The sequence below is a fragment of the Lepidochelys olivacea genome, assembly GCF_965140295.1.
Source record: "Lepidochelys olivacea isolate rLepOli2 genome assembly, chromosome: 1".
Classification (NCBI taxonomy): domain Eukaryota; kingdom Metazoa; phylum Chordata; order Testudines; family Cheloniidae; genus Lepidochelys; species Lepidochelys olivacea.
Window position 1 is genome coordinate 140840053 of NC_140411.1, and position 23634 is coordinate 140863686.

Below are 23634 nucleotides of genomic sequence, written 5' to 3' on the forward strand. Positions count from 1 at the left end.
TGCTGCACTCGCCAGGCTTATCCTTACTCAGTTCTAGGGAGCATCCCCTCTTCGACCGCTGTTTTTTGTGTTTCTTCCTTGGCACCAGTGAAGGGGAACGATGCTGAGAGACCCATGCCGCTGGAGAAGCACTCCGAACCAACGCCGAGGTACTGGGTGCAGAGTCTGACCGGCTTGGCTCCAATGCCAGTCTGAGTGCAGGTTCCATCAGGATGGACCTTAGCCTAGCCTCCCTGTCCTTTTTCATATGAGGCTTGAACTGGCAGCAGATCTGGCTATGCTCTTGCACGTGAGCCTTCCCCAGACACTTTGGACAGCTACAGTGTAGGTTGCTCATGGGCTTGCTGCAGGCAAGCTTGGAGATTTGAAGCTTGGAGACTGGGGCATGCCTGACCCTATGGGCAGAGCATGCCCCTCTATGCTAAATATGGGGGGGGTCCTAACCATATACACTAATAGTAAAAGAAATAAAATGAAGATAACTAAACTTGTGAAAAAAAAAAGGAGGAAATAACAGAACCACTGATTGAACACACTGCCGGGGCAAAATAATTTGTTCCCGTAATTGCACTGTTAAACAATAGAATACCAATTGAAATTTATTAAATAATTTGGATGTTTTTCTACATTTTAAAATATATTGATTTCAATTACAACACAGAATACAAAGTGTACAGTGCTCACTTTATATTATTTTTATGAATATTTGCACTGTAAAAATGATAAAAGAAATAGTATTTTTCAATTCATCTCATACAAGTACTATAGTGCAATCTCTTTATTGTGAACGTGCAACTTACAAATTTAGATTTTTTTTGTTACATAACTGCACTCAAAAAGAAAACAATGTAAAACTTTAGAGCCTACAAGTCCACTCAGTCCTACTTCTTGTTCAGCTAACTGCAAAAACAAACAAGTTTGTTTACATTTACAGGAGATACCGCAGCCCGCTTCTTATTTATAATGTCACCTGAAAGTGAAAACAGGCTTTCACATGGCACTTTTGTAGTTAGCTATTTACGTGCTAGATATGCTAAATGTTCATATGCCCCTTCGTGCTTCGGCCACCATTCCAGAGGACATGTTTCAATGCTGATGATGCTCGTTAAAAAAACTGTGTGTTAATTAAATTTGTGACTGAACTCGGAGGAGGAGAATTGTACATCTCCTGTTCTGTTTTACATGCATTCTGCCATATATTTCATGTTATGGCAATCTTGGATCATGATGCAGCACGTTCGTTTTAAGAACACTTACACAGCAGATTTGACTAAATGAAAAGAAGGTACCATGTGAGATTTCTAAAAATAACCACAGCACTCGACCAAAGGTTTTAAGAATCTGAAATGCTGTCCAAAATCTGAGAGGGACGAGGTGTACTTCAGTCCCCGGAAAAATCATGGAGCAGGTCCTCAAAGAATCAATCCTGAAGCACTTACATGAGAGGAAAGTGATCAGGAACAGTCAGCATGGATTCACCAAGGGAAGGTCATGCCTGACTAATCTAATCGCCTTCTATGATGAGATTACTGGTTCTGTGGATGAAGGGAAAGCAGTGGATGTATTGTATCTTGACTTTAGCAAAGCTTTTGACACGGTCTCCCACAGTATTCTTGTCAGCAAGTTAAAGAAGTATGGGCTGGATGAATGCACTATAAGGTGGGTAGAAAGTTGGCTAGATTGTCGGGCTCAATGGGTAGTGATCAATGGCTCCATGTCTAGTTGGCAGCCGGTGTCAAGTGGAGTGCCCCAGGGGTCAGTCCTGGGGCCGGTTTTGTTCAATATCTTCATAAATGATCTGGAGGATGGTGTGGATTGCACTCTCAGCAAATTTGCGGATGATACTAAACTGGGAGGAGTGGTAGATACGCTGGAGGGCAGGGATAGGATACAGAGGGACCTAGACAAATTGGAGGATTGGGCCAAAAGAAATCTGATGAGGTTCAATAAGGATAAGTGCAGGGTCCTGCACTTAGGACGGAAGCACCCAATGCACAGCTACAGACTAGGGACCGAATGGCTAGGCAACAGTTCTGCGGAAAAGGACCTAGGGGTGACAGTGGACGAGAAGCTGGATATGAGTCAGCAGTGTGCCCTTGTTGCCAAGAAGGCTAATGGCATTTTGGGATGTATAAGCAGGGGCATAGCGAGCAGATCGAGGGACGTGATCGTTCCCCTCTATTCGACATTGGTGAGGCCTCATCTGGAGTACTGTGTCCAGTTTTGGGCCCCACACTACAAGAAGGATGTGGATAAATTGGAGAGAGTCCAGCGAAGGGCAACAAAAATGATTAGGGGTCTGGAACACATGAGTTATGAGGAGAGGCTGAGGGAACTGGGATTGTTTAGTCTGCGGAAGAGAAGAATGAGGGGGGATTTGATAGCTGCTTTCAACTACCTGAGAGGTGGTTCCAGAGAGGATGGTTCTAGACTATTCTCAGTGGTGGAAGAGGACAGGACAAGGAGTAATGGTCTCAAGTTGCAGTGGGGGAGGTTTAGGTTGGATATTAGGAAAATCTTTTTCACTAGGAGGGTGGTGAAACACTGGAATGCGTTGCCTAGGGAGGTGGTGGAATCTCCTTCCTTAGAAGTTTTTAAGGTCAGGCTTGACAAAGCCCTGGCTGGGATGATTTAATTGGGGATGGGTCCTGCTTTTGAGCAGGGGGTTTGACTAGATGACCTCCTGAGGTCCCTTCCAACCCTGATATTCTATGATTCTATACAGCATGCTTTCTGAAGTCTTAAAAGAGCAATGATCCGATGTGGAAACTACAGAACCCAAACCACCAAAAAAGAAAATCAACCTTCTGCTGGTAGCATCTGACTCATGATAATGAAAATGAACATGGGTTAGTCTGCTCTGCTTTGGATCATTATCGAGCAGAACCTGTCATCAGCATGGACGCATGTCCTCTGGAATGGTGGTTGAAGCATGAAGGGACATATGAATCTGGCACGTAAATATGTTGTGATGCCAGCTACAACAGTGCCATGCGAACACCTATTCTCACTTTCAGATGACAATGTGAACAAGAAGCAGGCAGCATTATCTCCTGCAAATTGTAACCAAACTTGTTTGTCTGAACGATTGGCTGAAGTAGGACTGAGTGTACTTGTAGGCTCTGAAGTTTTACATTGTTTTATTTTTGAAAGCAGTTTTTTTTGTATATAATTCTACATTTGTAAGTCCAACTTTCACGATAGAGACTGTACTACAGTACTTGTATTAGGTGAATTGAAAAATACTATTTCTTTTTTTTACAGTGCAAATATTTTTAATAAAAAATAAATATAAAGTGAGCACTGTATACTTTGTATTCTGTGTTGTAATTGAAATAAAAATATTTGAAAATGTAGAAAACATCCAAAAATATTTATATAAATAGCATTCTATTATTGTTTTACAGTGCAATTAATCGCAATTAATTTTTTTTAGTTGCTTGACAGCCCAACTAAACATCTTTAACATTAATGCTTTTAATTTCAGATGGTGACCTTCATTATGAGAGAGAGATATTTTTTTCTACATCATTTTCTGGTCTTACTCCTTTAGTTTTAGGATTATTTCATTTCAACTCTCACTTCTTCAGTTTTCTATAGAATTATCTTAGTCTCACTATGGGCTAAGTCCCAGATACTAGTGACACTGTAGTCAGCAGCTGGGTGCAGAAGGAGACTGCAGGGGTACCATGCTTCTCCTTGCAATCAAGATAAGGGGTGCTGTTTTGGGTGTGGTGCTGTGTTCTCCACTTGCAGAAATGCGTTCCTCATTTCCTAAACCACTACAGCCAGCCATCTATAAATCCTGGTTTCTCTCCCTACCTATGATAGACTCTACGTAGTTTCAACACCTTTGAAATGGTCACAGAAGGGAAAAAGAGAAAATCAGGATGAAGCATCTTTCAGTTGGATAGAGAGGGGCTGCATTGAGTCTTATAGGGCAAACTTCTTTTAGGCAGTTAACTATATTTTGCTGCTGTGACTTAAATATATTTTACTACGTGCATAAATCAAGCAGATTAAATGTAAAGTTTAAACTAGATCTTCTGCAGCATCACAGTGGGATGTATACATTTCCTTGTTTGCCTAAAGAAAAGAAATTGCCTAACAATACGGTGGAATCTCCTTCCTTAGAAGTTTTTAAGGTCAGGCTTGACAAAGCCCTGGCTGGGATGATTTAGTTGGGGATTGGTCCTGCTTTGAGCAGGGGGTTGGACTAGATGACCTCCTGAGGTCCCTTCCAACCCTGATATTCTATGATTCTACAGTTTTTCCACATGTGGTATAAATAACCCCATCACACAAGGACTAATTTTACTAAGAACCACAAAGTACTCATTCAATCAATTCAAGTTGTAGGAGGACTGATCAAAAAATGAATTGCACAAAATAACCATACACCCCAAAACATGTATAATTTAGTATTACCTGGTTTGTTCCTATCATATTCCGTAGGACTATGTGCACTCCCCATATAAGGGCTGAAGGGCTGGCTACTAAAAAGATTATCACACTGCAGACTGTGGCAGAGCTTCTCCAAGAAACGCAGGACAAACGATGCACTATTTACAGAAGGAAGATTGATGGCGTGTTTCTCCCCGTCAAAGGCAGCTGTGAGTAAGAAGATGTCAGACACCATCCAAACACCAGGAAGTAGAGTACAACACTACCACTAACTAAAATATAATACATCTTGCTTCGATTAAAACAGTGTAGAGGTAAAAAAAGAGGTAAACAATTGTTCTGGTATCTTATGAGACTATTTAGCAAATTTACCTTCAAAAGGACAGATTCTGATCTCAGTTACATCTGTGTAAATTCAGATTAGCTCCCCTGATAGAAATTAAACATTTTCTGTGTTATTTGCTTATTGAACAGCCGGAAATAAAACAGAAGAAAACTTTTATAGTACTTGGGGGCTTTCGAGGGACCTGATTTGTTAACATGAACTGCTCATACTCATCTGTTGCAGACTGTCACCTGTTACAATTACAGTGATAGCTGGAGTAACTGGTTTGCCATTTTAAGAAGCGGTGTTATTCAACATTATAGAACCCATTCCAGCAATCGTTGTGCAGGTCAAGCTCCTATTTATTTAAGTAGGAACTCAGCCAATGTGAGGACACCAAGAACAGACAGTTTACTACATGCATCTTAGACAACACGAAGGGTGATATGCTTATACTTTATTTTATATTTGTTACATAAGAATGGCCATACTGGGTCAGACCAAAGGTCCATCTAGCCCAGATTCCTGTCTTCCGACAGTGGCCAACCCCAGGTGCCCCAGAGGGAATGAACAGAACAGGTAAGCATCAAGTGATCCATCCCCTGTTGCCCATTCCCAGCTTCCAGCAAACAGAGGCTAGGGACACCATCCTTGCCCATTCTGGCTAATAGCTATTGATGGGCTTATCCTCCATGAACTTATCTTGTTCTTTTTTGAACCCTGTTATAATCTTGACCTTCACACCATCTTCTGGCAAGGAGTTCCACAGATTGACTGTGTGTTGTGTGAAAAAATACTTCCTTTTGTATGTTTTAAACCTGCTGCCTATTAATTTCATTTGGTGACCCCTAGTTCTTGTGTTAAGAGAAGGAGCAAGTAACACTTCCTTATTTACTTTCTCCACATCAGTCATGATTTTAGAGCCCTCTACCATATCCCCCCTTAGTTGTCTCTTTTCCAAGCTGAAAAGTCCCAGTCCTATTAATCTCTCCTGATATGGCAGCTGTTCCATACCCCTAATCATTTTTGTTGCCCTTTTCTGAACCTTTTCTAATTCCAAGGCATTTTTTTGAGATGGGGTGACCACATCCGAATGCAGTATTCAAGAAGTGGGCGTACCATGGATTTATAGAGAGGCAATATGATATTTTCTGTCTTATTATCTATCCCTTTCTTAATGATGCCCAACATTCTGTTAGCTTTTTTGACTGCCACTGCACACTGAGTGGATGTTTTCAGAGAACTATTCACAATGACTCCAAGATCTCTTTCTTCAGTGATAATAGCTAATTTAGACCCCATCAGTTGGGACTATGTTTTCCAATGTGCATTACTTTGCATTTATCAACACTGAATTTCATCTGACATTTTGTTGCTCAGTCACCCAGTTTTGTGAGATCCCTTTGTAGCTCTTCACAATCTGCTTGGGACTTAACTATCTAGTAGATTATACAAAACTACTCAAATTTGTCACCTCACTGTTTACCTTTTTCCGTATCATTTATGAATATGTTGAATAGGACTGGTCCCAGTACAGACCCCTCGGGAACACCACTATTTACCTCTCTCTGTTCTGAAAACAGACCATTTTTTCCTACCCTTTGTTTCCTATCTTTTAACCAGTTAACAATCCATGAGAGGACCTTCCCTCTTATCCCATGACAGCTTGTTGTATTAAAAGCATCGATAGGAATTAAAATGTTTTAGGGAAAAGCCAAGCATCATCTTCTGGCAAATAGTGAGATGAAAAAAGTTAAGACACTAATTCCAGGCCTATAGATGAGCAATTCTCATTGCATTAGCTGTGTTCTTTCTAACGAGAAATAATGTATCATGTAACACATCACAAATCTAACAGGTAACAAACATGTAATTTTTGTTAAATTAAAAGAAGTTGCTATGAATGTTAAATTTGCTTTTCCTGCTCAAAAGTACGATTTGGGTGCACGCAAGAGTTTAGCATGAGGGTTTCCCTACAAAAAATAAGCAGCGCTGGAGAGCATCATATTCCACTGATAGGGAAACAGAGGTGTACTTTCAAAAACAATACCTTTCTATTAAATCACAGAAATCTGAATTAGGAGCCACACCATGCTGAGAATCATTCCACCATCAATAAGGGGCAATGTATTCAGTTTTAAAAACATATCTAGAGTGATTTAAACTAATATCAGAAAAGTGATACAAATAACCCCTCTAATGCGAAGCGATGTTGTACAGGTATTTTATAAATGCAGTAAATATAATTCAGTATAAAAATGTTACAATAGAACCATACTCATTTGCTCTCATAACTGGATGACGCACTGAGGATTACTGAATTAGGGACAAATCCTGGCCCTTCTTTCCTTCGTGGCAAAGAAACCACTGAGGTCACTAGATTAACAAGACTCTGAAGTCCAATTGAAATCTTAAGGACTCACTGTACCACTTCAGAGTCACCCACAGAAGATAGTTATTTTGTGGGTTCCCAAGAAGCAGATTCCCCCTAAGCTCTGAATCAGTTAGGAGACTGAATGGGCTACATGGCCTCCCATACACCTCCTGACAGACAGACTGCAAAACAGCAAGGTCCATCACAATGCAAATCGAAGATCTATCAGGATGGTCTTGTGGTCTTCTCATGTGACCTTAGGGAAGCCACTTACTCTCTGTGCCTCAGTTTCCCATTTATAAAATGGAAATATACTTCTTCATCTCATAGGGATGTTGTGAGAGTAAATCCAGTAATAGTTGTAAAATAATCAGTTGTTATGATGAGGATCACTATAGAACAAACCCAATACATAATTTGGGCAAAAGAAGCTCTCCCGAGGCCTCACAATGCGCCATGGCAATCGTGGGAGAATAGTGTGATATCACCTGCAAACCTCCTAGCCCCAATGAAAATACTATTTTAAAAAACATTAATGGGAACTCCTCCTGGTCCCTGCTCCCTGTGTGATAGCTTTTTGGTGGTTTCCCCAGCTCCACAGCTGTTGTTCCAGAATCTAGAGGTGGGAGAAACTTAAGGTCATCTTGTCCATCTGCCAGTCACTGCAGACAAGACAATTTGTCAAAACAATTGACGAGTCCAGACACAATTTACTTGCTTATCCTTTACTATGATAAAGTTAATTAAATAAATTATGTTTTTAACCAACCAGTCCAAACATATTTAACTCTACCTGAGCGTCCAGCTTGAATTTTGCAAAGCTGCCCAATCTACTTTATATTTACTAGCGTTTTGTCCGGTCTATTCAAAAAAAGCTGTCAAACACTGGAACTTCCATTACTTTCCTTGGGTCATCATTCCACAAGCCAAAGAATCAGTTTTTCCTCATATTCAGACTTCATATTCCCTTTCTTAATTTTATTTTGTTACTCCTCATTTTATTCTGCTAAACAATTCCTCCCCCTGCTCAGTGTTCATACCTAGAGCTGGTTGAAAAACTTTTGATAAAACAGGTTTTCAACAGAATCTGTCATGTTGTTGAAGCTGAAATGTTTGAGGATAACGTTCAATTTCAATTCTGCCAGAAACCAGCTAGGATCCCAATGTTTTCCTTCCAGCTTGCCTGCCCAGCTCCTTGGCAGCCTGACTAGCAGACTGATGGGGAGCCGAGAACAGGACTCCCAGGGCTCTCACTTGTGACTCCTCATCAGCTTGGATTCCCAGGAGAGCTGGGCGAAGAACGAGAATTCTCTTCTGTGGAGAATTTTGGGCTTTTGTTCCAAATTGGAACTAAACCAAATTTTAAAAATCACTAAATCCTCCAGGAAACAGAATTACAGTTGTCTGCCTAGTTCAATTCACACTCCTTACTTACACAACCCTTGGGCCAGGATTTAGTCCCTTGTAAGCAATCATAAAATGTATTTTGTTTTTGCAATTTGACAGTTTTTGGTGTTAATTATTTATGACAATACTTAATGTGCTAGTAAGCATACTGTAGTATATCTTGTACATATAAAAATGTATTTTTTGAGAAATAAGGCGAGAGCTCCTTTTTGGGAACAAACTGGTACGCAAATTGTGCATGAGGATCAGAGAAGTTCTGCCGCATGTGGGTCAGGATGCTGTATTTTAACACTGTTAGGCAGCGAGTTCTTTTATGAGAGCTTAAATAAACCTGCCTTCCACTAATCATCTTTCACATCTGGTATTAATATAAGGAGATTAAAGTAAGACAAACCCTTTTTACTGCCAGTGATGAAATTATGAATTAATGCGTCTTACTATTATACAGAAGATTGCCAACCCAGAAGGGGAAAAAATGACAAGATGCAGATACTGAGAGTTTGAGCTATGAGGATAATTTATCTACAGAGCTGCCCTCAGCATATATAAGAAATAAACCCACTCTGTAGTAGAGCAGGGGTTCTCAACCAGAGGCCTGGGGCCCCCTGAGCAGGTTTCAGGGGGTCTGCCAAGCATAGCTGGCATTAGACTTGCTAGGGCTCAGGACAGAAAGCTGAAGCTCTGCTGTGCAGGACTGCATCCCGGGGCTGAAGCTGAAGCCTAAGCAACTTAGCTTTGTGGTGCTCCCTGTGGTGTGGGGCCCTGGGAAACTGCCCTGCTTGCTACCCCTTAATGCCGGCCCTGGCTTTTATATGCAGAAAAACAGTTGTGGCACAGCTCGGGTGTCGAGTTTTTATAGCGGGGGGGGGGAAGAAAGAAAAAGGTTGAGAACCACTGTAGCAGAGGACATAGGTGCTCAAACGAACACCTCTAAAATATTAGTACAGAAAAAAAAGGGAAGCAACAGCAGTTCTGTTTAACATATGGGATCAGTTATCTGGAACCTAAGCAGATTAGTTTGAAACTTTTTACCTACTTGGTTACAGCATCAAGACAACAAACACTGTGTATGGATAAGACGTGAATTAATAAAGCTGAACTTTGACTTGCATTGAATTTACTTGACAAATGTTTGGCTATGGCTATTTACTGCCGTATGCAAGTTTTACTTTGTAAAATATCGAACAATGCTGTATGGAATATGTAATTTTATATAGTCATGGCTGAATTCAAATTAAGAAAACTGGCTGTATCATTTTATACCCCATATTAAGATGTAAATTCAGTGCTGGCCGTAGATACACCACCAGTAAACATAGCCACAGTTAGGTATTCTTAGCTTTGCTTAAAGATTTACAAAAGTAACACAAAAATGTTAATCATTGCTTTGCTACTACTTCCAGTCCCCTACTTTACACCACACTCAAACTTCTCAAACAGAACCCAGTGAACAAATTGGAAAAATTCAAGGACTTTGCATACCTGTTATCATCTCCCCTCCATGATGCCCTGACTTGAGGAATCCAAAGACTGTTTTGGATAGATAGGCACAGTCTACACAGGCCTGCACAGCCTGCTGAAGTACCACATTTACAGGACCTGGCCCAAAGTGGTCTGGAAGCTGCTGAACTTTCTTCTTATCCAGGTGAGGTCCAGAGTTCCCATGCTTGTTAACATAGACGCAAACTGAAAAATTACAAGCTATATTTATGGAATCTGCCCACTTCAGGCACAATCACACTCAATCAAAAGTATCTCAGCGGCTCTCACTGAAAGTCATATTGAATTTGACTGATGCACACAAAATGCAAAACCACCATACACCTTCTGTGCATACACTTATTTCTTTAATAACATGGTTTACCAATAATCAGCAACTTAGCATGCAATGCATAAGTCATGAAATCCTGGCAGATTAAAGTAAAAACAGGATTTTGACCAGGTACCAAAATTATTAGCTACCCAGGCTTCCCCTGTCCCCTTTAGCAGACCACATTGCACTCAAGTGCCTCCGCTCTGCAGCCCAGTATATTTTAAAGCACCTTTAGGGCAATCTCTCTGCACTGGATGCTCAAAATGGCATCATCATTGCATTGTCTCCACATTGACACAAAATGCAGCTCGGTTCTCTAGTATTTTTACTTTTAAAATTGTACCTACTGCACAACAAAATGATGGTGCCAAACTCCATGACAAATATCTCCAACCCAGCAGCCATTCACAGCAGTATTCATTTCCTTCTTTCTCAACCTGATAAATCAGCCTCCAAAACCCTCCTACATTACACTATCATGATGAGTTTATCCCAGCCTACACCCATCTGTGCTTGTCACTGAACTCCACCTGCATATGGGTTCTGTTACACTACACCTAACCTGGTGGATGCTCTGAGCTATAAGAATACAGGGGTCAAAGTGAAGACCTTAACAAAATGCATTACTTTAAAATGCCCTGTGTCATTTCTAGAGATAAAATCTTCCAAAACAATAGTCAAGTTCATTTTAGGAAGACATTTTCTATGGAAACAAAAAAAACCCCCAACAACTGTCTGTTCAAGAAAAGACAGGCACCTGAAGTAACTCAGACGTATCACAGGGATCATGCTCTGTGGTTAAGCAACAAGACAAAATAAGGGGTGAAAGCCTGACCCCACTGAAGTGAATAGAAATTTTTCCATTAACTGCAGTGGGACCAGGATTTATTGTGGTCTAATAAGGATATGCCTTGGTGGTAAGGCAATAGACTGAAGCATTAAATAAGATAAAAGAAATCTGTTCTTTTAAAATGAATTACAGTATTATTTGTGCTCAAATGAAACTTAGATTTTTCAAACAACTGATACTTGTAAAAAGACTGTAATGCTCCTGAACTCTGCATTCATGTCTATTTTCTGTTTGACAGCAGAAGCTGCGGGAGGCAGAGACGTGGATGTGGAGAGAACAGGAAAACTCTCTAAAATATGTTACTAAACTCTTATTTGGGCTCAATAAGGTTTGTAAACCTGACAGGTTTCCTTTAGTATGAAATGATTGCCTATTCTGCCCCAATGTTGTCTAGCACTGAAAGAGGGGTAGCTGCAAGGACGTGGAGGAGACAAAGCAGAGGAACGGTTTCTTTGTAAAAGCAGTTTAAAAATGGCAAAACATTAAAAACATAGCAAACTTTTCCCACCATTTTTTGGGGGGGGGGCACTTTAGCAAGTCCCAGGATTTGGCGAAGACTGAACAGCTGACAATTTACAAACTGTCCCATAACTGTGTAATAAAGAGACTACTCAGAGGTAGTTCTAACTAGCTTACTCCTTTTCCACCACCCATTTTATAATATAGTTCACTGCCTTTGCATTTGAAATGAGTTCTTGTTTTAACCTGGCCCATTTCTCCTGGATTTTGTTTTTTCAGTGACAGACTACGCATCTGTATCTCTATTTCCATACTCTCTGGAGTGTAACAGTAGTGTCTGATGGCCTTTTGGTAACAGTCATTTCCAACACTGACTGTTACTTCCATCCCAATCAGTCATTTGCTACTGGTTGGGATGGAAGATAGATAAGACAAAGCATGTCCTTTCCTCTTTATCAAGCATTGTACTCTAGGCTATGGGCGACTACTGAAAGTGCAATGGATTTTCCTATTTACACACCAAAAAGCATGCTAACCAGACATCAAATTCCTGAAGTTCTGGTGTTTCTTGTCATTGCACATACACCAAATACCAGTCTTACCTAAGCACATTTGGAGAACTGCAATATAAAAATATATTTTCATATGAAGATGTAGCAAAACAATTTATTTTCAGCAGGTGTTTTAGAATAATAGTAGCATAAAACAATATAATTATTTTTATTTAGCAGGGGAAGTAATTTCATACATTCAGAGTGCCCTTTTATACCTGTGGATATAACTGCTGCTGTTGCACCAGCAATGCCAATTCCATCTTTATGTATCTGTGTACTGCCATTGTCCCCCTCAGGAGAAGTAAGTGGAGAAGGTGGTGCAGGAGGAGATTTCACTGGCAGGATTTTTTTCTGTTAAAAAAACCCAAAACACAAAATCAGCAAGTGACCCTTTCTTAAACAATTCTCATTCATAAATGAACTATGCACTATCAATCACCATTCACTACTGAGGTAAGGAACACACACCTTCAGAGTTCCACCTACTACAGTGAAAGTGAACTCCCCAACAGGAAGACGTTCTAGAAACATTAACCCATTCAGGGTATTTAACTAAAACAAGACAGCCAGACCTTTGCACTATGGCTTTGTGACATGGCTGAAAGAAGTCATCTCTGGGTATGTCTGCACTGGTGTAATTTCCAGCTTCGATAGATGTACCTGTGCTAGTTTTCATTGAACTAGCCTTCTAAAAATAAAAGCATAACTATGGCGGCATAAGTAGCAGAATGGGCTAGCTGCCCCAAGTATGATCTCGGGTAAAACCTTAAGGAACTACATGGGGTGGGTAGCTCCTCCTATTGCTACGGCTACACTTCTATTTTTTCATGCCCTAACTCAATCAGAGCTAGATCAGGTACGTCTACCTGAGTTGGAAATTACACCTCCAGCTCCAGTGTACCCTCTGCCTAAGAAGGGAGAGAAGAGAGGGACAAACTGAGAACAGGCAATAAAGGTAACAAGAAATAGGGAGCTCATATAACTGTCTAATTCTTATCAACCACATACTTGGCATGTTAGTTTACTCTCCCTCACTTCATGCTCTGAGCTGATCGAGTCTCTGATTAGGCTGGTTGGGCTGGCAGGCAGCTCCCATAGGCGGCCTCCTCATGGCTAAGGTACTACAGGAAAACACAAAACAATACTGTATAGGGCCCTAATATTGTGAAAGGAAATGCCAGACAAGCCACCAAAACTGCAAGAAATAACACATGCATAATGAGAAGTCACTCGTGAAAAAGAAATCGTTTAGGTTAGATCAGTAGCTTGCCAGTTGATGGCACTGCATTTGTAACATTACTCTTCTTTTCACTCCAAACAAATTATTTTTTAAAGGTATAGCCTCAGCTAAGTTTTGTTTCAATGCCATAACTACCTCATCCTTCCAGCTGTGGTAGTGCCCTGTTACACTGGAGCAGGTCATCTGAAGTAGCATAACAGTGAATTTGGTGTGGAAATGTTACTAATGATCGTGTTTCACTTTCATGCTAAATGGAAAAAAACCCACCACGCTAAATGTATCTTGCCTTCTGCTTTCAGCTCCACTTAACTTTTCTTTGCATCTGCAGTTGGTTTTGATAAACATCCATATGTGCGGATTTAAGAGCCAGGCCATGTAAGAATTTAGGAGAAGAGGGGGTGTGGTGATGAGGGGAGATTTACTGCTCCTATGAAGATAGCTGAAGGCTTTGAGCCTGTGAAGGTCAGAGAAGGCCTCCAGAGGTGTTAAGTGGAGGATGAAAGAGAACAAGCTCACTGTCAGCTGCTATTATACTTGTTCTGCAGATGCAGATTGTGCTTCTCTAAGCACTGCCCTGCAGCTGCAAGTTGGTGCACAGAGAGATGAGCTCATGCAATATTGCTAGTGCAAAATGTTAACAGACACAGGTGTCATGCTCCCCCGAACATGTGAGATCGTCTTAAAAATAATAGATTTGGGGAACTTTATTTGCTTTCTCATTTGAGTCTTTAAGATACATTCAGGTCACATTTTAAAGCTTTTCTCTGCAACCAGGAACACTAGAAATTTGCTGAGATTCTCCATGATCACTTGTCTACGTTAAGTAAAAACACCAAATAGCAAAGCTTATGATAAAATCACGAGGGCTGCTACCACTGCATATGCTCTACACAACACAGGTTGGCCAGTCTCCACCCCTTCATGCTACAAATTATAGGCGCCTCCTGCACTGGAAAATGGAATACGAGAGGGGTTCTCAGTACACACAGGCACAGAGCAGCCACAATCTGGCCCTTTTATCACACCAGGGAAGCATTTCATATTCTAATGTTCTAATAAACTTTGTAAGCATACATGAAAATACAGGGGATTTTAAAGCAGTTCTACCCACTTTCCCCATTTTTCTTCATCAGAACAGGTGACATTTTTAAAAATGGCTATTCCCATGCACTCATAATCCCACATACACTTATTATTGCTAGTACTTAAACTAATGTAAGCAGAGTCACGATGAGCTCCACCCTGACATCTGGTGGTGAGTTGGGGCAAGTTGTGGAAAAGAACTTCAGGGGCTGATCTCATTTGCATAGGCACACCCACCCCGCCTAGCATGAGCCCATAGCTGCCCAAGTGGTCACTTTGGCTGCTGTGGGATCCCCAGTTTCTCTGTTATTGGGGCAGGAAGAATAAATTGTTATTATCCTGATTATGTGAATCAAGGACAGTGGAACAGTACTTGGCCTTTTGTTATGATGGAGGGACTAGCCATCAACTAAGTAGCACTCGCTAAGCAAGGGACAGGAGTTCCAAAACTCAGTGAATGGAGAGAGACTGAGGACAGGTATTAATACTTGGTGGTATGGGCCCCCTGGTGAGGGCCTTACATGCTAATTACACTTCCTCCTTTCTCCACTGTGGAATATCAGAGCTAATTTTGATTCCATTAGGAGTCTAGTTACAGACTGCTGAACTGAATTCACTTTTGGCCAATAGTGCACAAGTACTGAGGCTCCCATATACAAGCTGAAATCACTGAGTGTTAAGTAGTGGGGGAGCCTGAAGATATAGTGCAGAGCAGTTCACGGGACGGCTGGCAGAGCAGAGCAGCTCTTGAAGCAGAGCGGTTCGTGCAATGGCTGGAACAGCTCATGGGGGCGGCTGGCAGAGCGGAGCAATTCATGGGACGGCTGGTGGAGCAGAGCGGAGCCCCATGGAGAGGCTGGGACAATCGACTTTGGACCACATGAGGTGCCCCTTAAACCCCCCCCCCATCTCCACCCAGGTTGGGAGGTAAAACTCTGCAGATAAACTTTTGAACTCTGGTGCTGCACTGACCAGGGACAGAAACTTTTGGGTTGTTGGACTTTTGGGACTTTGGGTGACATTGGGTTGCCGGACTCAAGAACCAAAGGGAAAGGTCACGTCCCAATTTGCTTGGGGTGGGTTTTTTTTGCTCATGGGTTGTGTTATGAATCCTGTTGGTGGTGTTTCACCAACATAATGCCACGTTGTTTCTCTTGGTTATTAAAAGGTTTTTGCTACACTCAGACTCTGTGCTTGAGAGAGGGGGAGTATTGCCTCTTGGGAGGCGCCCAGCAGGGGTGGTATATATTCGTCCCAGGTCACTGGGTGGGGGCTCAAGCTGGTTTTGCATTGTGTTATTGGAATGAAACCCCTAGATACTGAACCCGACCCTTGTTGCTGCCTACTCTGAAGGGCAGAAGGGTTACACTAACATTATGACCTAAGTCAGATGTACCTCAAACAGAAGTTTGCCTGCCATTTGCAGACAGCAGAGAGCTGGCTGGTGATGTGGTGGGGGTTCTCTTCATTGCTAGCTCCTGACCTGCATTAAAAGCTAAAAATTCACCAAGGCTGGAGTTTTGAAAAGGAGGCTACAACAGCTAGGAAACCAGCTCTCATTGAACTTCAATAGAATTTGGGAACATAATGCCCTCAGGTGCGTTTGGAAAACCCAGACTAAACGTTCTTCTGTATCACTTTTACATGTAAACAGTTGCCATAAGGAAGCTGAGATCACAAATGGGAAGGGAGATGATCTGTGCAACTGTGAATGGGAAAGGATGAGAAAAGGTGCACATGACAATCTTTCCCTTAAGCTGTGAACCAACACAGATTGATTTTTGCCAAAAATTGCATTAAAAAGCTACTCAGCTATTAAAAAACGTTCTCACATAAGACTTTTATGATAGCTACAGTCATCATGTGATTTTGGAAACAATTTTATATTGACACAGTGACTTTTCACTTAAGTATCTTAAAACAACCAAAATACAGGACTTTCAGTTTATGTATTCACTCTGAGCACTGCTGCAACATCTATAAAGAACTGCTTTAGCTTGCTATGAAATATATGGTACATGGCAAGGACTGAGATTTGGTAAAGGTCAACAGGCCAGAAAGGGCTGATTGGAGAGTCTATTTGGCATTGGGTGGTGACTGACGTTGCTGTAAGGATAATAAATATGGTGGCAGGAGTTACATTGTACTGATGATGGACACAGATCGTTTAGAACAGATGGAATAATATTCTACTGAACAGGGCAGTCAGTGGCAGCTTCCCAGTACACCTAAATATTCAGTAACAAAGGACTCAAATCATCCTGGACATAGAGAATAAACATGTACTGTAGTTAGCTAGGGCAAAACTTCCAACTTCCTAGGCATGACAATCCAAAAAGTCTCTCTATACAACTCTACAAGAGGTGACTTCACTCTACTTTGGAGCCATTGCTATTCCATAGCACAGAAAGCCATAGATAACAGAGAGGAAAATTCAACATGTGAAGAGATGGAGACATGAAAAGGAAATAATATGAACATTCATGTGGGAGACATGGAGGGACAAACATCTTCAACAACTAACATAACAGTGCATATACTGACTGGCTACTCCCCACATCCTCATTAAGGACCAAGGTACAGCCCGTATATTTGAAATACTGAAATATGTGGTCTGTTTGTTTTGACAGTAGTCTGGTTACTTGCGTTGCTAAATTAAAGCATACATTTAAAAAATAATACATTAAAAACAGATATAAAGGGAACAAATGTTTTCCTTTCATATTAGAACTGAAATTAATAAAAAACACTACGTATTGAAATTGGGAGAAGGATGGTAAGGAGTCAAAATACAGGTAAAGGGAATTTTGTATTGAACTTTATTGCACTGTTATTGGGAAGTATTTGGATGAAAGACATTACATGCAAAATAAGCTTATTTTCTATTGCAGAGATGGAAATGTTGAATATTACATAATGATAACAAACAGTGAAACATGTTGATAACAAACAGATATTGCAACAGAATGGACTGCTTCCCCACCTGACAATTATTTGGAAATTCAAAATGTACTGATCAAAGACTGACCTCCTTAACCATATATTTTCAAACTAGCACAAAAAACTTGTGAAAGGCTTAATCAGTCCGAACTGGCCTTAAACGTTTACTCTAGCGGCCTTTAAGCATAAGGCATTTTGCTATATTTAATGTCTGTTTAAGATGTGCAGTCTTCATGATATTCAGTCTGAATCTCACAAGCTCTCTGAGTGTGGCACTCCCAATGTAGTCAATGGGACTTTTTATTTTTTTCATCGTTCTTTTATAATACCTGCCATGTTTCAAAAAGTGTGTGTGTGTGTATAATATTTCTTGAGTTAATTAAAATATTCTTCTGGGTAAAGTGTGTGGTAAAATGGAAGACATTAATAAAAACAACCAATCATCATCCTATATAAGCATAAACTCTATTCAAACAATGCTAAGACAGAATCTTTATTATTTTTAACCAACGAGTCATTTTACAGAAGTCAGCAGAGCTTTATATTTATACTGTTTGATGGAGAGGGTGAATTTTATATCACATATATAGTAACTTAAGCAACATGTTACTCAATGCAGCAGTAATAACTTTTTATGGAATTTCAGAAGAAATTCATTTTTACGTTTTCCAGTCTAAAATTATACACAAAGCCTTGGTTTCTAACACGCCCTAAAGGAAGGTAAACACTGGGCAAACTTAACATTTATTTCAGTAAGAAAATAATTAAATCTAATAACCTAAGGGATTGTCTAAACTTGGAAATTTACTGAAAAATCTATTCTGGAAGAGTAAATAATAAATAGTAATAATAATAAATAAAGCCAGTGGATTAATCTAAATAAGAAAAAGGGTCTCTATTCTAGAATAAGAGTGTCCACATGGTGGCTTACCTCAAAATAAGAATTCCAGAATACCTATTTTGGTAAATTTCAAGTGGAGACAAGCCATAAGTGCTTGAAGGAAAAACAGCATCAGACTGTACATGGAATTATAAACAGCATGTTCAAAATAACGAATCACTACAAAGTTCCACAATACAAATTAAAGTAGCAACTGTAACTAACCTTTCTTCCAGGTTTTAAACCTTTTTTCCTTGTTTTGAGATTTTCAGTAGAGGTGTTTTTTGTCAGAGGAATGGCTTTAGGAGATCTTCCCTTCCTAGGAATTGTAGATTGTCCAGGGGGGTTGCCCCGACTTGTTTTCCTGCCACATTGTGGTGGCACTGGAGCAGACTTCTGTGGAGACTGCATTGAACGCCGGGTTACTTTGGAAGGGGAAGACTGGGATTTTGCACCTCTTTTTATAATGGAAACTGAGGGGAAAAACAAAAAACAAAAACCTCACCTCAAAATTAATACCAGCTTCTGAAGGTATTTTGTGTCATTGTCCAGAGATTACTTTGTACTACAAAAGCAACTTTTCTAATGATTTAAAAAACTTGCTACATATTTAATTTAAATTTTAAAATCAGTGTAAAATGAAGCTATCTAAATGTAACAAGTGTTTGGTATCAAACTACTTCATTTAACTAAAGAAAGAACAAAATCCAGTCCCGTTCCCCCCTCCCCAAATATATATATTTAAGAGGGACTTTTCTACAAGAGACCGTTTTCAGATAAAAAACGGAGATAATTTGAATACACTCACCTTACAGATGTTTCTCATAGTTTCCATTACTACCACAACTATTACATTCATATAGTGCCTGTCATCAAGAAGGATCCCAAAGTGCTTAACAAATTTATAAAGAATATAAAAAATCTAAGCTGCACCTCTAAATGTAGCTGCCACAGGGGCAAAACAATGTCAACTATTCAACTGTGCACAGCAGAAAGTGAAGAATACCATCCAAGTAAAGAGGAACAACGTTTTGATAGTCAAAATCTTAATAACTGGGAATTTGTCCGGGAAATCAAGTTTAACACCCAGAAAAATGCCAAAGATTAATTAAAGAGACAAGGTGGATATGACCTGAAGAAGAGCTCTATGTAAGCTCCAAAGCTTGTCTCTCTCACCAACAGAAGTTGGTCCTATAAAAGATGTTCCCTCACCTACCTTGTCTCTCCAATATCCTGGGACCAACATGGCTACAACAACACTGCATGCAAAGATTAATTACACTGAGTGATCAGCAGTTCAGTTTTAAATTTCATTTGAAAGAAAGTCCTCGAGCAGCACAGTGCCCACTGAGACTTGGATTCAACATGACTCAAAGGGAAAAGAATGACCTATTAATTTTCTGTAATATCAAAGTTTTCCTACGTGGGATGTCCACCAAATACAAACCTCGCTAACCCTATGCAGCTCACATCTGACTAGATCACAGCCTGATGATAACAGGCTGGAAGCCATGACCAGATCTCTCTTCTATAAGAGCCTCCTAGTTAATAATGTATTTTCACCTATTTGATTGTGCTCTGAAGTCATTATGATGAATTTATGATAACTTCCTTGGCAACAAATTGATATTAAAACACAACAGAAGGAGTTTCTACATACACAGATATACCACTGATGGGAAAATGTGTTATGTCAGTCTCCAGTATCTCCTCTGCCCAACTCAAACAGCAATGACTGGTTCCAAGGGAAACTTATCTATTGTCATTTGATGAGAAGGCTGATCAACAGAGCTATATATGCTTTTGAGGAAGTGGTGAGGAAATAAAAGGCAGAGAGAATCGGACAACCCTTGCACCCCGAGAGGCAAAAGTTCAATTAAAACTAACAAACAAATAAAACAGAGGAAAATAAATAAATACAGAGCCTTCTCTTGACCCTCTTCCCCCACCCACATGTATGCGTGCACATGTACACACACAAAGGAAAAGAAATACGAGACAAAAAGGTTGAATTTGATAGATTCTCTGTCATGTGAAGTATTTAAATCAAGACTGGATGTCTTTCTAAAAAGAACTTCTGGCTTCACTAAAGCATATGAGGTTCCTTGATTCAGGAATCACGCAATGATATTCTATAGTCTGATCTCCTGCATAACACACGCCAGATGATCATAATGGTCCCTTCTGGCCTTAAAATCTATGAACCTGTACTTAACATGACAAAAATTGAGAAATTCCAAATTAATGTTAAAGCTGAACTGACATAACCAAAGCTAAAATGCCTGATCTGGAACACTACTGCAAGCTGAAAGGGATGGATTCTAAGACTTTATTCTAATTTCCAGAGTTTTGTGTACATCAGAAAATTGTTACTGCTGAGCTATTAGTGATTGAAGATATATTTTGAAAAAAAAAACCCACCACAAATAAAACTAGAAGTTACATTTTCAAGGGAATCTAGACAGACAATTACCATTAGTCAATACAACAATGCCTACCCATACATGTGACGTGCATCTCAGCAGTCCAGTGCTCTGTCTTAAGTGGTGCTTTTCATTTTATAAGTACTTCTCCCAATGAGTTAACTTTAACAAATAAATCATTTGAAGAGAAAGTGTCAAGGTAAAGTGAACTGAACCGAACATCCCAAAATGACACTTCAGATGCTTATAAAACAAAAGTTCTATTCAAACAAGTTAACAAGGTTTTAGAACACGTTAAACATGTTTTGTTTAATTCATTTATGAATCAAATGTCCTTGATGAGCTATTTTTTTTTAAAAAGTCCTTTTTACTAATATTTACATTACATTAAATACGTTACATTAAATATATTTTCTGCCTCTAGGTAACTGGAAAAAAGGAGCTTCTCAATTAGGAAAGTAATCACTTTCCTTTTATTTATGCATGATAGTACTTACAAGATTTCATGTACAGTAGCAATTTAAAATAAGTTTAACTGAATTTTAGCCAATACAAACAACATCACTCTTTTATGTTATGCTTTTGAATCTTCCAAGTGACAACTCTTACTAGACAACATATCTGGAAAGCAAAACAAGATTATAATAAAAATACAGCTATTCTATTTGGACCACACAATTCTGTGCTTAATAAATAAAGTCAAGAAATTGCAAAGAAATATGTGCTTCATAGATTCATTGTCTGGCTATACTGAAATCTAGCAAATGCTTTCATAGTCTCTGTTGCACAGTAAATGAAATGTTTAAATACACAGATAATTCCAACGACAAATGTTAATGCCAACAGGTTCTAGGAGTACAGGTACGCATTTCTACACGGTGGGTAAATTTCAACTGCTTTGTAAAAAGGATTGATATTATTTACTAAACAAAGGCTAACAATGCAAACAGTACTAATCTGGTCTTGCTGTACTGTTGAAATACAATATAAAATATATGTTCATTTTCATCATCTTCCTACCTTTATATTCCAGAGGGCCAAATACTAGCCGTGTTGATCATTAAGGGGGTTTAGGTCCCATTAGATAATTTTTCTTCTTACTAGGATTCAAACTGCCTTTTTGAATAAGCAAGTCTACAACAAAGCCCATGCTGCCTGGGCAGCAGCACTGAAATACTAGCAAATGGGAATGGAGCTATTTGCATTTGTTGGTTTAAGAGATGGGGGAGTGGAGGGAAGTGAGAGACTGCTAAAGTAATTCCCATATTGTCTGCAGGCTGTATTGACAGTGATCATCAGTCACCTGCTCATACTTCCTTCACCCCTGCCTTCCGAGGGAGACCAAAGGTTACACTGGGTCAAAGAATCTGGAAAGAAATGAAAAGACATGCAAAATCTAGCTGCCAACCCACTGCATCTGTGGACAAAGTTATCCCCGCTGGACCACATGTTCCAAAAACTAAGACGTTTTAATAGTCTCAAGAGGACTTGTTAAAATATATCAATGAAAAGAAGAGAGAAAAAACACCACGCTCTGCTTGCAATTACTGCAGCATTTAGCAGGGATATTTACAACAAAAAAAGCACATTTGCTTTTTTCCAGGACACTGCTTTGCATTATAATGGTCTTCTCATTTGCACGAACAAAACAAAGCATTTGTTTCATGCTGCTCTACCAAAAAAATAAAATATCAACTATTCGAGCTTCATGGGGTTTATGCATATAATTTAGTGAGCAGTGTTCTTTCCCATGTCTCTTATCCTAAGTAAAATCTGTATTCAAATCCTTTGAAAAGATGGTCTCATTTAATTAAAAATATTATAAACCGTAGAGTAAGCAAATAAAATGTTAACTGTTCATAAATATTCAGAGTTTCATAGATTACAGAGCTCTCTAATTACACTACTATATTATAGGTATATAAGTTAATACACACACAAATTAAAGATCTTTCATGCTTTCAATTATTAGTAACATGACAACATTTTCAAAAGCTCCAAAATTGTCATTATCTGGAGAACACAATATCCGTAACTCTGTACCAAATATGTAGAAGAGCAAAAAACTTCAAATACCCCAGGACCCCAAATCCTGAAACACTTACCAAGGGTCCAGTTCTTGCACATGCAAAGCCAGTGAAGTCAACTGGTACTACTTGCTAGAGTAAGGTTTTCAAGGATCACGGCTTTTGTTCAGGGCCAAATTCTGCTTGCCTTACTCATACAAGTAGGACAACTGACTGAGTGGACTGAATCTTTGCAAAGGACTGCAGAATTAGAACCCAGAATGTTTTACTGGGTATTTCCTGTTAGCCTTATAAATCTGAATAAGTCCATCGGTAAATGTAATGCTACAGAAGAACTCAAACATAGGGGAAAAGGAAAAACTACAGTTCAGAAGCCTGAAGACTGGTGCAATTCCAATTAATAGAATTCTCCTTAAAAAATTCCATATAAATTCTTTCATTTTATGTTGTTCATCTTGAGCGAAGTCATAAAACTACAGAATTTGTAACATATTTGGAATACTAGGAAGTTCTGTTGCTTCAGACAGTTGCCGATAGGTGATTATAAAAAAAATGATTAGAAACTCCGAAGTGAAATTACATGAAAATAGACCCCAACCCCAGTGCTGTGACAGATCTGTGTGCAGAACTCCCTTGAATTTCTGGGCACAGAGCACTTGCTAAATTAGGCCCAAGATGTCAATTTGGGCAACAGAATGATTTTATTATGCAAAAAAGTTATACAAGTTTAACATTAAATCACACTGCAGTCTTGCCTCTGTTCTTTATTAATTATTATTATATTACTAATTACTAGTAGTATAATAGTGACTTCGGGCCCCTCAGAAGACTGCCTCCCCCCATGCCGAGCACCAC

General features: G+C 39.5%; 1 protein-coding gene across 2 annotated transcripts in view; it reads right to left on the reverse strand.

The window, feature by feature from the left end:
* Positions 1–23634, reverse strand: part of SCML2 (Scm polycomb group protein like 2) — a gene marked incomplete at its 5' end in the record, with an annotated part of 131180 nt that overhangs the window by 19540 nt on the left and 88006 nt on the right. For both annotated transcript variants that reach the window (XM_084623146.1, XM_084623145.1), the window contains 4 exons: positions 4429–4611; positions 9993–10196; positions 12402–12537; positions 18555–18802. In XM_084623146.1, the coding sequence (XP_084479272.1) occupies positions 4429–4611; positions 9993–10196; positions 12402–12537; positions 18555–18802 (771 nt within the window). The remainder of the gene's footprint in view (positions 1–4428; positions 4612–9992; positions 10197–12401; positions 12538–18554; positions 18803–23634) is intronic.